Consider the following 13,129-nt stretch of genomic DNA (forward strand, 5'->3'; position numbering starts at 1 on the left):
TTTCTTCTCTGTAAACCAAATATGGAAACTTATGCAATTTTGCATTATTCTAAAACTAAAGGTGCAGATTCCTTACCTGTTTATGTGTTAAATTCCTCCTAACCAATTTGAAATCTATTTCTCCCATGCTTTTAAATCCTTTATATATATATATATAACATTGCTATTGTTACGGCTTCTGAAATGTTTTTTAAGCTCGTCACTCCCTTTTCACATCATTTTTGTGTCTTTCTCCTCTAGCCGTGGCCTGTAATTCTGTGTACTGCAGACCACCCTTGTAGCACCAGAAAGATTACCTTCTGTTAGTAATGCTTCATTGTGGGATCTAAAATGTGCATTGGTTGTTTCTAATTCTTTGTATAATTTTATACATCTTTGCTGTCATAATTAATTTTTAAACCTGTAAAAATTGCTGATAGTTAATTTTTTTGAGTCTGTCCATTTAAAATGATCATTTCCTCAAAAGCAGGCTTTTGGGAAGTAGTAAAAATGTTGTTAAAAATGTCCCCTTTTCTCTTTCCAGTTTTGAGAAATGGTGCTTGGGAAATTGTGCACTGGGAAAAGGTATGCATTGATTTTTATTTTGTTCCAGAAGAAGTGCATAGATGTGTACTCTAATAGATGTAATTTTTGTATATAATATAAACAAATGTCAAGAATTCTAATATGAAAGCTATTTAGTAATTAATGTTGTAAACATAGATGGGGTCTTCCAATTAGTCACTTCCATTTAATAATTCTGAAATATACTAGAAAGACTTAAAAAGTAATATTTGGAACTTTTTGTTTTTCATAGTATAATTTTGAGTTCTGTTTTCATAGATTTCATTCAGCCATGAACTGTTTCTTGTTGAAACTTTTTGCTTTAATCACCTACTGTCCAAGTAAAAACAAAAATCAGAGTTCTGATAGTTCATTTGCAAATTTGTTTTCAAATTCCCGTATTATAACTACACCCTGCTAATTCCTTTAAAAAAAAAAAGGCTTAATAACTAAACATCATTTTCTGATGAGCTGGAAATCAGTTTCATAATATCAAGAGGTTAACATGCTCACAGGACGGGTAGCGTGGTTAGTGAGCTGAGTCATAATTTCACAAGTGTTATCTAGGTGCTTTTCAGACCTCAGTTTCAAAAGGTAAGCAATTGTTACTAGTTCTCCCTTAGTTCTGGAAGACCATTAACTCTGGTCATTCACAAGCGAATATTTGTAACTTGGTGAGACTTTTGGAGGCAAGGCCACTCTCCCCGGGGGATTTTGTTTTCTGAGAAGGCTGGGAACAGCGGGATTATAACACAGTACTTGCCCTCCAATATTTCCTAGCAGGTTAAAGGCCATGCCCTTGATTCTGCCCTGTGATGTTCACAGTTACCTTGTATACCTGCAGGGAATAAGATTCCCTCTCAGCTAATTGCATTTTTGTTGATTTTAAATCAGCGGCCAAATAGATTGACATCTCCCTTTCTGCATGTTTGGGAACTCACTAGTCTCGCTCTCTCTCTGGTCTTTGACATAAAAGTAACAAAGAGGACAATACCTTGATTGTGCTTTCCTTATTTCTGTGTTTGTCACCTCTCAGAGAAGCAGGTAAAAAATGAGAAAGCTCAAAAAACTGTCTCAAAAGAAGTTTCCTTTATGCTCTTCTTTGGCACTTGTGGATTTAAATATTTTAGAAGACTGGTAGGATAGAATCAAGTATGATGAATTGTATTATAAATGTATTTCATTGACTAGGCTTGTTTGGGTAATTAGCATAAACACATATCCTAATAAATTAATATATCAATTTCTTACCATCTTACCCAGGGTGCTTATTCAGAAAATAAAACAGTCATAAAGTCAGGAGATAAGCATCCACAACGTCACTCTAAAATTAACTTGTTAGAATATCTTATTTTCCTAATGTCTTTTTTTTTCATTATTTAAAGATTGAGTAAATTACTATAACTCTTCTAATTTTTCACAGACAAAAAATATTACCAGCCCATGGTTACCCATAATGCTAGCATCCTAAGTGGTCTTAGAGATCTGTGCCACACCTTATCTGGGCACCCCACTTTGAGAGGCAGAGGGCTAAAATTTAAAGTGTTGTCAAAAGTCACCCAGCCAAAATGAGCTGATGTTGCTTAACAATTTGAATTAGATACTTAATTAACTAGAATAATAAAAGTTGGTTCAATGATGAATTCAAGATAAATATTCAAAAATTAACAGCATTCTTTTGCTGGCAATATCAAGTTAGAAAAATGTAGTGAAAGAGAGATGTCATTCCTTGTGGCATGAAAGATGTTTACAAATAAATTTAAAATATGTATGTGACCTTTGTAAAGAAAACATCAAAACTTTAGGTGTTCAAGATTCACATAAGTGGGCAAATATATCCTATTCCTAGAAAAACAAAATATCAATTGTTCCAAAGTCTTGGTATAATATAATCCCAGGGAAATTATTATTTTTTCCTCAAGAGTTGACTAAATTATTCATCTTAATTTCAAAAATTAACAGTTGAGAAAATAGAATATTTTGGGAAAATGAACGGTATGCAGGGATGAGTAAAATGGAGAGCAAAAGTTGTTAAAGTAAGCCCATTTAATATGTGATAAAGGAGAGAAAATCATTGATAAAAGAATTATTTAATAAATGATGTTGGGATTACAGAATTGCAGTTTCAGGAAATAATGCAGTTTATATCTAAGTCACATCCATGCTAAAATAAATTCCAACTGGCTTAAAGTTAAATGTGAAAACATTGTTTTTGAAAAACCTACAAATAGAATAAAGACTTTAATAAATATTTGGAGAAGAGCAAGATCTCCAGGCCTCTGGAATTTGATCACATAAAATTTAAAACAAATTCACAACAAAAACTACCACAAATAAGTAGGCACCATATGGAAAATGGTTGTACCAAATATGACAAAAGATTGAAACTGCTGTTATATAAATAGGAAATAAAAGTTGGCAGTAAGAAGAAGATATATAATAAGCAACCAGACTCAGTATAATATTCAACCTTGTAATGCAAGTGGCAAATTTAAACAATATTGATGTCTCATTGGCTATATTTATACTTTACTTATACTTCAGAATTTTTGTTTTTATGAACTATTTCATTCACATACTAATGTAGATCAGCAGTTTAGGTCTTCATCTTGAAAACCATAAAAAGGGGATTCTGGGAATTTATCCCAAGAAGATAATCATAATGTAGGGGGAAACCTGTACGTGTATAAAAATGTTTACTGTATCATTATTTATAATAATGAACAGTTAGACTATATGGATATCTAACAATAAGGAAAGCATTTTTTAAATTATGACATTCTACATTTTGGCATATTTTGTGATACATGAAAGCTGTATATTGTGGCATCACAGAAAAGTTTATGTATTGAGTATATGTGCCAAGCAGTGAGCTCATAGCAGCAAGCAAGATATATGAAGTTTCCTGTTTCATAAAATATAAACATAGGTGAAAAGAACAGAGCCATGTACACTAAGACATCAGCTATGTAAAAATGTTTTCTTTGACACCAAGTGGACAGGCAGGAAAGCAGGCTTGCTTGTTGGGTTAGCCAGATTGTGGGGCAAGTCTTTTCTTTTAGCTTATGTCACATTTTGTGCAATTAAGAATAAAATCAATAAACCGAAACCAAGAGTCTGATCCTCATGCCAAGGTAATACAATAAACCTTAGTGCAAGTGGGCTTTAGTCCAAGACTTGCTTTCTTTGTTTTTCTCAATGTGCGGCTGCTGTGGCTGCCTTTTAATGGTCCTCAGAGGACCTACAAATTTGCACCGGGTACAAGCAGCCATTCACAGATGGGCCGACTTCAGCTCTCAGACAGGAACAGTTCATCCCTCCGGTTTTGCCCGAAGCCTTTTCTCTGTTGTATAAGGTTAAATTGCCAGTGTCTGCTTTTCAAAGAAAGTATTGCAATTACAAAGCCCCATGTGAGGCACTGCATCTCCACTCTTGACATGCAAGCTGCTGTCTTCATTGCCCTTACCACAAAGTCCAGTTCTTCAAGTTGAGATACAGCTGAGACTGTTCCCAGGCTTTAGGGATAGTTGCAGGTGGAGAATTGAGGAGGAATCCACACATTGTCCTGGCTTTGTAGGGAAGCATGGAGTGGTGGGCTGTATGCAAGTGTACAGGGCAGTCTCTAAAGCTGCTTTAATGCATGCAGTTTCCACAATGAAATGTATTTCTTTGGATTAAAAATTCATATCGCCAAAAATTCCTTAGTAAAAAAATAAATATGCCGGGGCCTACAATTGGACAAAGATTTTAAATCAGTCTATTAGCTTAGCCTTTTACATAATCCTCAGTTGTAGGTACTAATGTCAGTCACTTCAGAAGGCTCCAGGTAGTAGCCTGAAGCCCTAAATATCTCCTTAACTTCAGTATTTGGGAAGCTAAAGCTGGTTTGTTGTATTGTTCCTCCAGTGAGAGTACGTGCTCAAGGAATTTTTGCCGTCTTGACTTTCCCTTCTGTCTGTTATTCTTACGTACAAACCAGGCTGGAAGGGATGAATGCCATTTTAGGAGCTCAGAATGGAAAAGAGAGAGGTGCTTGGATATGTTTGAGAAGTGATCTAAAACCTAGGTATCACAAGCAGGGAGCAGGTATGTTCCCTGCTCTCCTCCCTCTACTGCAAACCTCCCAAGAATTACTTTAGCTCTCGGTGAACCCTTGGTTTTCCCAGACCACTGAGTCACAACACTGTACCTTATAAGGAGCTAATGGTTTGTTTTCCCCTTCAGTTTAATGACTACAAGCCTTGCTTTTGTCTTAACAATGAATAAAGATGTGGGAAAGCAGTACGATCAGTTTGGGATTTTTTAAACGCTAACCAGTAAACTCTTCCACTGTAATGTAGACAAATATCCCAATTTTATGAAATATCTAGTCTAATTGGAGAACAAACATTAACACACAAGAGGAGATCAAAGAACATTTAAAAGGTAGCCTGGGCAGCACATTCTAAATGCTCCAGTGACCTGATACTTCTTGATCGGGTGCTGTCAGAGGACTATCCCAACACATTAAGGGCCAATTTACACCCATACTTGCTGGGTTGTTGTTGTTTGTTTGTTTGTTTGTTTTTAATTTCCCAATTTGCCCTTCTTTGAGGGAGGGGATGTGTGATTCCAAGGTCCCTGGAAATTTGTCAATTTCAAATCATCCAGATTTCAGCTAAAATGTCTTGGGAATCAGAGCTTCCCTACCTGGGTAACCAACATACATACCATAGCCTAGAAGACCCCCTCCAACCTTCCCCAACTGTTCCTGCCCCAGGTATATAAAGTAGACCACCGTGGGCTGCCTCTGAAATAATTTTTTTATTGTAATTCCCACTGAGGACACTGTTCTCTCCTTTTCCCCAATAAAATGTTATTTGGGGGTTCAGAGAAAAGTAAGGAGAGGAAAGAACAAAAAGACTTTCACAAAAAAAAAAGGCTTTTCTTGATTAAGTATTGAAACTTATTTGTAGGTTTATTTGGCTACTAAGAGAGAGGGCACTTTGATGATATAATGGGAGTGGTTATCCATGTAACTTGGTCAAGTTACTTAGTTGGAGTCCTGTTGTTTGCTAAAAGCTCTGTGACAAGCCTATCACTTGAATCACTTCTAAAAAGTTTCTGGCCTTACTATATCTTTGTCTTTAGGCCATGCCCACAAAAATGCTGCCAGGTGGCAAAACCAGGAAAAGATTAAGCTTTTTTTAAGTTTATTTATTTAAAATACAGTATCGTTTTACTATATTTACTTACGTGCAATCAGGTTTCGCAGACAGAGGATTGAGTGTAAGCTTTTCCTGTCACTGTGATCTTTGGCAGATAAATTAGAGCAAAGATTCATTTCTTTCTCCATAAACTGTGAATTATAACTAACACCTATTTCATAAGGTCATCATGAGGAGTACTGATCATATGTATGAAAATTGGCTTTTCCAGTTGCATTGAGGTTTCCTTAAAAGGTAAAAAGCGTACTGGGTAAATTCCTCCTTTTTATTTTTATGTCATGGACAGAGAATATGAGAAGTTGAGATGTCGTTTAAGTGGAAAAAATGGGTGAATTTGTTAAGATAAGTCATGTAGTTGATAAAAAGCAAAGATACAGTGTTCATAACATAAAGGGCTGCTCCATCCTTGGCCTTACTCCTACATAATTTTATGGCATTTTGTGTAGATAAGTGGTTCTTGTTTGCCAGTAACCATTTTTTATTGTATTTGCTTAAGTACAGTGAGTTGTATATTTGTAACTATCTTTCAATGCAGATAATTAACCAATTCCCAGTTTTCTTTCAGGTAAATGTTGGAGATATAGTTATAATAAAAGGCAAAGAGTATATACCTGCTGACACTGTACTTCTCTCATCAAGGTAGAGATACCTGCTGATGCTCAGTGTAGAGGATGGTTTCTCTACCCTGCATTGACCTTGTGATTTCTCCAAGGAAATAAGGAATAAACGAAGAATTTTAAACCTCTCTAATGATTTTGAATTAAACATTAAAAAAATCTATTGGACTTAACAGACTCTTTCATGCTTGCCATATAGAATAAGCAATAGGTCCTATACTGTGTAATTCAAAAGTTATAATTACAGTTAGGAGTCTACTCTCTCTGGGTATGTCCAAATCCTTTTCTGTGGACCACTAACTCCTAAGATTTCCTGTCATTTCTTTTAAATAATACATGGATTGGGTTCTGTTGATTTTATCTTGCAATCCTTGTTCATGATAAATTTCTTTATGATGCATTCGTATATCCCTCCAAAGTTCCTTGATTTTCATGGTGCATTAGTACAAGAAAATGGATAAATGGTTTCTTTTTTGTCGTCATACCTTCTGAAATGCCATACTCTTCCAACAACAACAAAAAAAAATTATTTTGCTCTTTAAGTTCTTTCTACAACTGAATTTTAGGTAATTTTTGTTTTATTCATCTTTAAGATTGTCTTGAGTTAGTATTCAGAACATATGGCACTGTTACCCTTTAAAGAATGTGATTTTCAAATGGTTTGGGGTTTAAAAACTGTAAAACTAGTCCTAATATAAATTAAGGAAAATGTTTTTTTTAATATCTTAGAGGTTGTTTATCATCATTTCCTTGGACAGTTTTATTTGTAAAATCCACATGTAAATATGGACAGTGCCCTTTTTTCAAAATCTGTTTAATCAGGTCATTATTTAAAATGATTGGATTTATAACAAGTTAGTGAAACTTAACTGAGCAAACAAGAGTTATCTAAAACTGACGTAGGGATGCCTGGGTGGCTCAGTTGTTAAGCGTCTGCCTTTGGCTCAGGTCATGATCCCAGGGTCCTGGGATCAAGCCCCGCTTTGGGCTCCCTGCTCAGCCGGAAGCCTGCTTCTCCCTCTCCCGCTCCCCCTGCTTGTGTTCCCTCTCTCGCTGGCTGTCTCTATCTCTGTCAAATAAATAAATAAAATCTTTTAATAAAAAAATACTAGAGAAAGCTTTGCTCAGGAGAAGACAGAAAACCAGGGTTCTTCTTATCCTAGTTTCATGATTTTGAACAAAATAGTTAATCTTTCAGGCCTTGATTTCACATCTTTTAACATGAGGAAGGTGGAGTAAATGATCAAGCTCTAATATTTCCTGATTCTCCTTTTTATTTAAATTCAGTTATCTTTCAAGCTTTAGGAATGACTAGCCAATAGAACAATGTGCACTTGGTGGTACTAAGTAAAAGGTTGATAAGTGTAGTAGATGACTGACCATCTAAATGTCATGTGACAGAATTCAAAATGATAGTAAAGCACTCCAGCAATTTAAGAAACGAATGCTGTTTTCCTGATTAAACCTATCATAGACAGAACTTATCATAGAGTATCATGTATGTGAACCATAATGGTATTTATTTTTTGTATGCTCAGAAGTATGAAGATAGTTGACTACATTGCCCTGACTTTATACTTAACTCTGAATTGAAAGTTTAAAAAAGATTTTTCATCTACCTCTATCCAGCCCCCAAAACTCCCAGAAAACTTGATGCTTAAATTTCTTGAAGTTTAGAGCATTTTTGCAGCACTTATTTTCTCAACATTAAAAACATTCAGTGGTGGCTTATAGATATTGTAGTGTAGCTATAGATATGGTAGATCAAAATAGTATCTATATCTTCTTTTTTTTTTTTTTGAGATTTTATCTTTAAGTAATCTCTACATCCAATGTGGGGCTCGAACTCACAACCCCAAGATCAAGAGTCACATGTTCTACCTACTGAGCTGGCCAGGTGCCCCAGTAGTTTCTATAACTTAATATAACATCCACAGAGATTAACTTGCTCCAAAGATTATCTGATTCATTGCATTTAATTAGTAGGATTCAAAGTAAAGTATAAAGCCTCTGCAGTTATGTATTTCTATCCCGGTGGCAAAATACCACCTTTTAGGGTTTTGGGGTTTTTTTTCCTCAAAAGGTTTTGCATTACTCTTGTGAACCTACATTAGCCTTAAAAAATAGGTAGAAGTTTTGGGATGCCTGGGTGACTCAGTCGGTTAATCATCCAAGATCTCAGCTTAGGTCTTGATCTCAGGGTTGAGAGTTTGAGCTCCATGTTGGGTTCCACACTGGGCATGGAGCCTACTTAACAAAAGAACCCAAAGAAATAGGTAGAAGTTTTTGTCATCATTTAAGAGAAAGTGGAATTTTGACTTTGTCTTATTTTTTGCCATTTAACTTTAGCCAATGACTAGGTCAAGGTTGAGACGCTTAATCCCTAATCTAATACCTTCATTATGCCACACTGTCTACTATCAAAGTAAGGACATGGTGATTTTCACCTGCAGGTGGGCACCTTTTAACAGTAAGCATAAGCAACAGTTTATAATATTTTAATTTCCAAATATTTTTCAATTAATCACTAATAGTGCTCCCTCTTTGAGGTGGTTTGAAATTAAAGCACGAACATTGTTGAAAGTTAGCATGTTTCATTGATTTTCACTTTGACACGAAGAAGCTGAGATTTTAGTACATAACAAACAAATACATGTATATGAGTTTAGAAAGTATAAAACAGAGTAAAATAACTCAAGCTGTTAATTCAAGTCCACACAGGTTGCTGGCATGTCTATTTTATACCCTCTGAAAAACTTTCCCTGGATTCAAAGGCTTACCCTTCTGAGACAATGCATCACCAAGAGATGTTAATTATCGAACAGCTCAAAAGGCTGCAATTATGCCTTCTAACATCCTAAGATCCATATCTTTATAGCTTTGCATTAAATTTAATGATATGTATGCAATTAACTTTGAAAATGTTTTGGAATCAGAAAATTTCTAATACTTTTTTTTTTAGTGTGTGGGTAGGGGCAGGGAGGACTAGTATGGTATACTTGGTTTCTCAAAAGCCTAAAACGTGTTTTCCACAATTCTTTCCTTCTGGGGTAGAAGTAGGCATACAAGAGATGGCATGAGAGTAAGGAATTGGAGAAAGGAAAATCTATATAAAAAAAAGCTCTCTATATAAAATTATGTTTTTATTTGATAAGAGAGTCTTGGCAAATGAACTTTAAAACAATCAAAAGTTTCTACATTAAAAATTAAATATTGGGCTTAAAAGCAAGTAATCCTTGAATATGTCATGTTTTCTTGCACCTTTAGACCTGATCAAAATAAATTTTGAAAAAATTGGCATTAGACATTTTTATTAACATGTATTATTTTCTATAATAATTTCAAACTTTGTCTCTTTTGTCCATTTGTTTGGTTTTTCTTTTTTCTGTTTTTCATTTTTTTTCCGTTTTAATTATTTTAAACTGGGACCTGTAGGTGGCAGTAGGGGAAATAGTGAAAGTGACCAATGGGGAACATCTCCCAGCAGATCTCATCAGCCTGTCCTCAAGGTTAGAACCACTGAGTCGTACAGGATGTGTGTATGTGGATCCTCGCCCTACAACAGAGAACAATTACACCCAGAGATGGTTGACTTCAATGTCTCTTACTTTAAAACAAAAATTTTTATACTTCTTGGAGATAGACATTTCACTAATACCTTAAAGGCCTTTTATGAATGCAGTTTGTCCCTCAAGGGGGCAGATTGAGCTCCTGTTGTTACCAATAGGAGTCTATGAGGCATGACAGTAAAGGTAGACTTTAATTTCCTATACATCATAAACATATATTTGTATTTAACAACGTGCCTAAATACTAAGGCTGAATATAATACCTCTCCAGGATACTGTTTTGAACAGTGTGAAGCTTTTCATGAAATGAGGTTATTGAGAAATTTTGTCTTATTCTTATGATTGAAATTTTCTATAAGTTCTATGGAATCCTTCCGCAATGATGACTGTAATCTGGGCTTATCTAGGGTTTACGGAGGACCCCCTGCACAGAGCTGGATGTTGTCCATTTTGTACCGCATGCTTCGGGATCCATTTTTATCCCACTTGTAACTAGTAACAAAGTGCATGTGACTGTGGTAAAAGTTCGGCTGTCTACTAGTGTCTGTATTGTGATATGCATCTTGTTTCATTTTTCCACTTACTAATCAAAAAGCCTGCTTTGCCTTTCTGACTGTAGTTTGCGTTTTGGATGTCACCATAATTTGCTGAAATATTTATCTAGCATGATTCCTTGTGTAAAACCTCTTGCTGCTTTTTCATAGCACTATTAAAAACTGCTTCAGTAACAGCTGTCTGAAGGGATTAAGAATGTTCTGAATGTGGATGCATTTTATTTGCCCCACTTCAAATAGAAGTCAGCCATTTGACTTTTTAACTGCCTAGCCGTTTAAAGTCTCCGCTTAAAGGATCAGCCTTTATGGGAGGGGGAAAAAAAAAGTCCATAGAGTAAAATTGAAGAACTTGCAAAGTTACTTTAAAATGAATCTGTAAAATATTTGATCGATGACCATATGTTTCAGCAACTTTCACAAATCTGCGGGTCACAAAACTAAGCTACATGCCCATTTCTGAAACTTGGAATTAGTCTGTTTTGCACATGTACAAATTGAAAGTTGATTAGAAGATTCCAGGTGTTTGGAACTGTCAGAATGTTTCCTTTCTAACTCTGAAGACCTATGCTTATCTGAGATCAGATTTATAGTTACTTATATGACATTAATTGGGTTTATTGTATAAGTGTTCATGAGATTGATATCGCTTCAGAACACTTTTCCTGATACTCGAGGATCCAATTTTACAAGTAGATGGCAAACTCACCTGTCTGTAATTGCTGGGCACATTAAAGTCAGTTTGTGAAGGGGAAGGACGCAAACAGTCCAGGGCGTGCCACCTGTGACAGAACTGAGGCAGACCCCTGCCACCAGCCTCTGCCTGCCAGACTTCCCAAAAACACCCTGGTGGGGCCTCATGAAGTGGATCTTCTAGGTTCAGCTCAAGGTGTAAGATGGCCAAGTTGGCTGGCTTTAGTTTCAGGGTTTTCTCCCACGAGAATCTCTGAAATGACCTTAAGAAATAGAACAGGAGCAGAAAGAAAAAAACAAACAGAAGGAGAAGAGTGTCTGTCTACTTTCATCGTAAAATCTGCTTATACGGTTTTTTAAAGTAGCCTTAAAATGTAAATATTATGCTTCATACGATCCTATTCATCTCTTCTTAAAAGGTAGTAAATGCAAGTTTGCGGAAGCAGCAATCTGGAGCTCTCTAATCAAACACTTTCCTGAACCAATTTATACATGGGCTGCAAGCATGAAATCTCACTTGATATTTCTGAGCTGAAGATAAATCTGGACACAAACTACTTTACATTTCAGATAGAGTCTGTGTTGTGTCTATCTGGATGGGCAATTTAAGTATCCTATGACAGATCTAATCATTTACATGATCTTGAAGATCAGTACTGATTGTCGTCAGGAAATTGCTTTTTGGTCGTTCTAGCTGAAAAGCTGATCTGTGGATCAGTCATGCATGGGTTCTGCCTCCCAGCATTTAGCAGTTAGAATGAAAATCATCAAGAAACTAGACCGGCTAGAGCTTTGTTTAGAACAAAAGGCTTCAGTGAGTCTGAGCATTTAAATAAGTTATTATTATGTTTTCCTCCCCCCACTAAATCTTTTTGCTTTTCAATTTTAAACAACAGTGAGCCCCAGGCCATGTGCTATATTGAGACGTCCAACTTAGATGGTGAAACAAACCTGAAAATTAGGCAGGTAAGATCTAATTCAGGTTTATATAATGTTTGCTGATTTATTACATGGAATCAAGAGCTTTATTTCTGTTATTGTCTTGAACTGATGTAATTCTAATTGCAAACACTTTCTCATTGAGCCTCTATGAGGATACCTCAAATATAATGGAAAACTCAGATTTACTTGCCTGATTAACTATGGTCCATCATCTGGATACTATTTGTAATATTTTTAGTATTTGATGTAATAGCCAACACTGATGATAATACTAGTAGTTCTAGGTGCTTTGACAGGGGTTCACTTGTTTATTTTCCCTATTCCCCTAGACAAAATCATGGTTTGGCTTTGCCGTATTGAAAAGACAGCGTTTCCATTGCTTGTTCTAAAAGTCTCACTAATCTCAGGGAATAGTTTTAGATTTCTATATTTGCTTCCCATACCATTCCTGACAGAAAGCAACAGTCATTTAAAGGGACTTTTTAAAAATGTACTCTCTTGGGTTCTAGGTGAATGATGGCAATGACATTGGGAAGGTTGGGATGTGGTGGAAATAGGTCATCATAGCATCCAAACTCAGACTGCCCCGGGAAGCAAGGGTCTGTCCACTTCCTGCTAATAGAATCTAGTTGGCCAGAGGGAAGAACTATTTCTGAGTTTTCCTTCTCTGTGAACTAGAAGAACAGAAACATACTGACTCTTCTTGGACATAGATTCTATTTATTTTGCATTCCCTTTTTTGAGATTCAGCAGACTGTATAGTGCTAAATATTAATTTTATTTTTGGAAGCAAACAGTTCTTTGAGGACTTCAAAATATCTTTTCAAACAAGTTATAGTCTCAAATATGTTTTCGAACTTTCACAAAAGCTGCCCTACTCTTGTGTTCAAGCAGAGAGGAAGGTATCCCCTTAATTATGATTTGGCAAAGAGTATTGATTGTATAAGGAGGGAGACTTGCTTATTAAATTGTGGAATCTCTTAGATCTTAAGGCCTAGATGAATTCA

General features: G+C 35.7%; 1 protein-coding gene across 4 annotated transcripts in view; it reads left to right on the plus strand.

Annotated features, from left to right (window-relative positions):
• The window catches only part of ATP8A1 (ATPase phospholipid transporting 8A1), a 225,937-nt gene that overhangs the window by 60,102 nt on the left and 152,706 nt on the right, over positions 1-13,129 (plus strand). For 2 of the 4 annotated variants that reach the window (XM_019801971.2, XM_019801972.2), the window contains exons 6-8: positions 524-564; positions 6,316-6,389; positions 12,077-12,146. In XM_019801971.2, the coding sequence (XP_019657530.1) occupies positions 524-564; positions 6,316-6,389; positions 12,077-12,146 (185 nt within the window). Of the gene's footprint in view, positions 1-523; positions 565-6,315; positions 6,390-9,802; positions 9,877-12,076; positions 12,147-13,129 lie in introns of all 4 variants that reach the window. The other 2 variants (XM_019801970.2, XM_034671877.1) reach the window with 2 other exon arrangements.

The sequence above is a fragment of the Ailuropoda melanoleuca genome, chromosome 11 (assembly GCF_002007445.2).
Source record: "Ailuropoda melanoleuca isolate Jingjing chromosome 11, ASM200744v2, whole genome shotgun sequence".
Taxonomy (NCBI): Eukaryota; Metazoa; Chordata; class Mammalia; order Carnivora; family Ursidae; genus Ailuropoda; species Ailuropoda melanoleuca.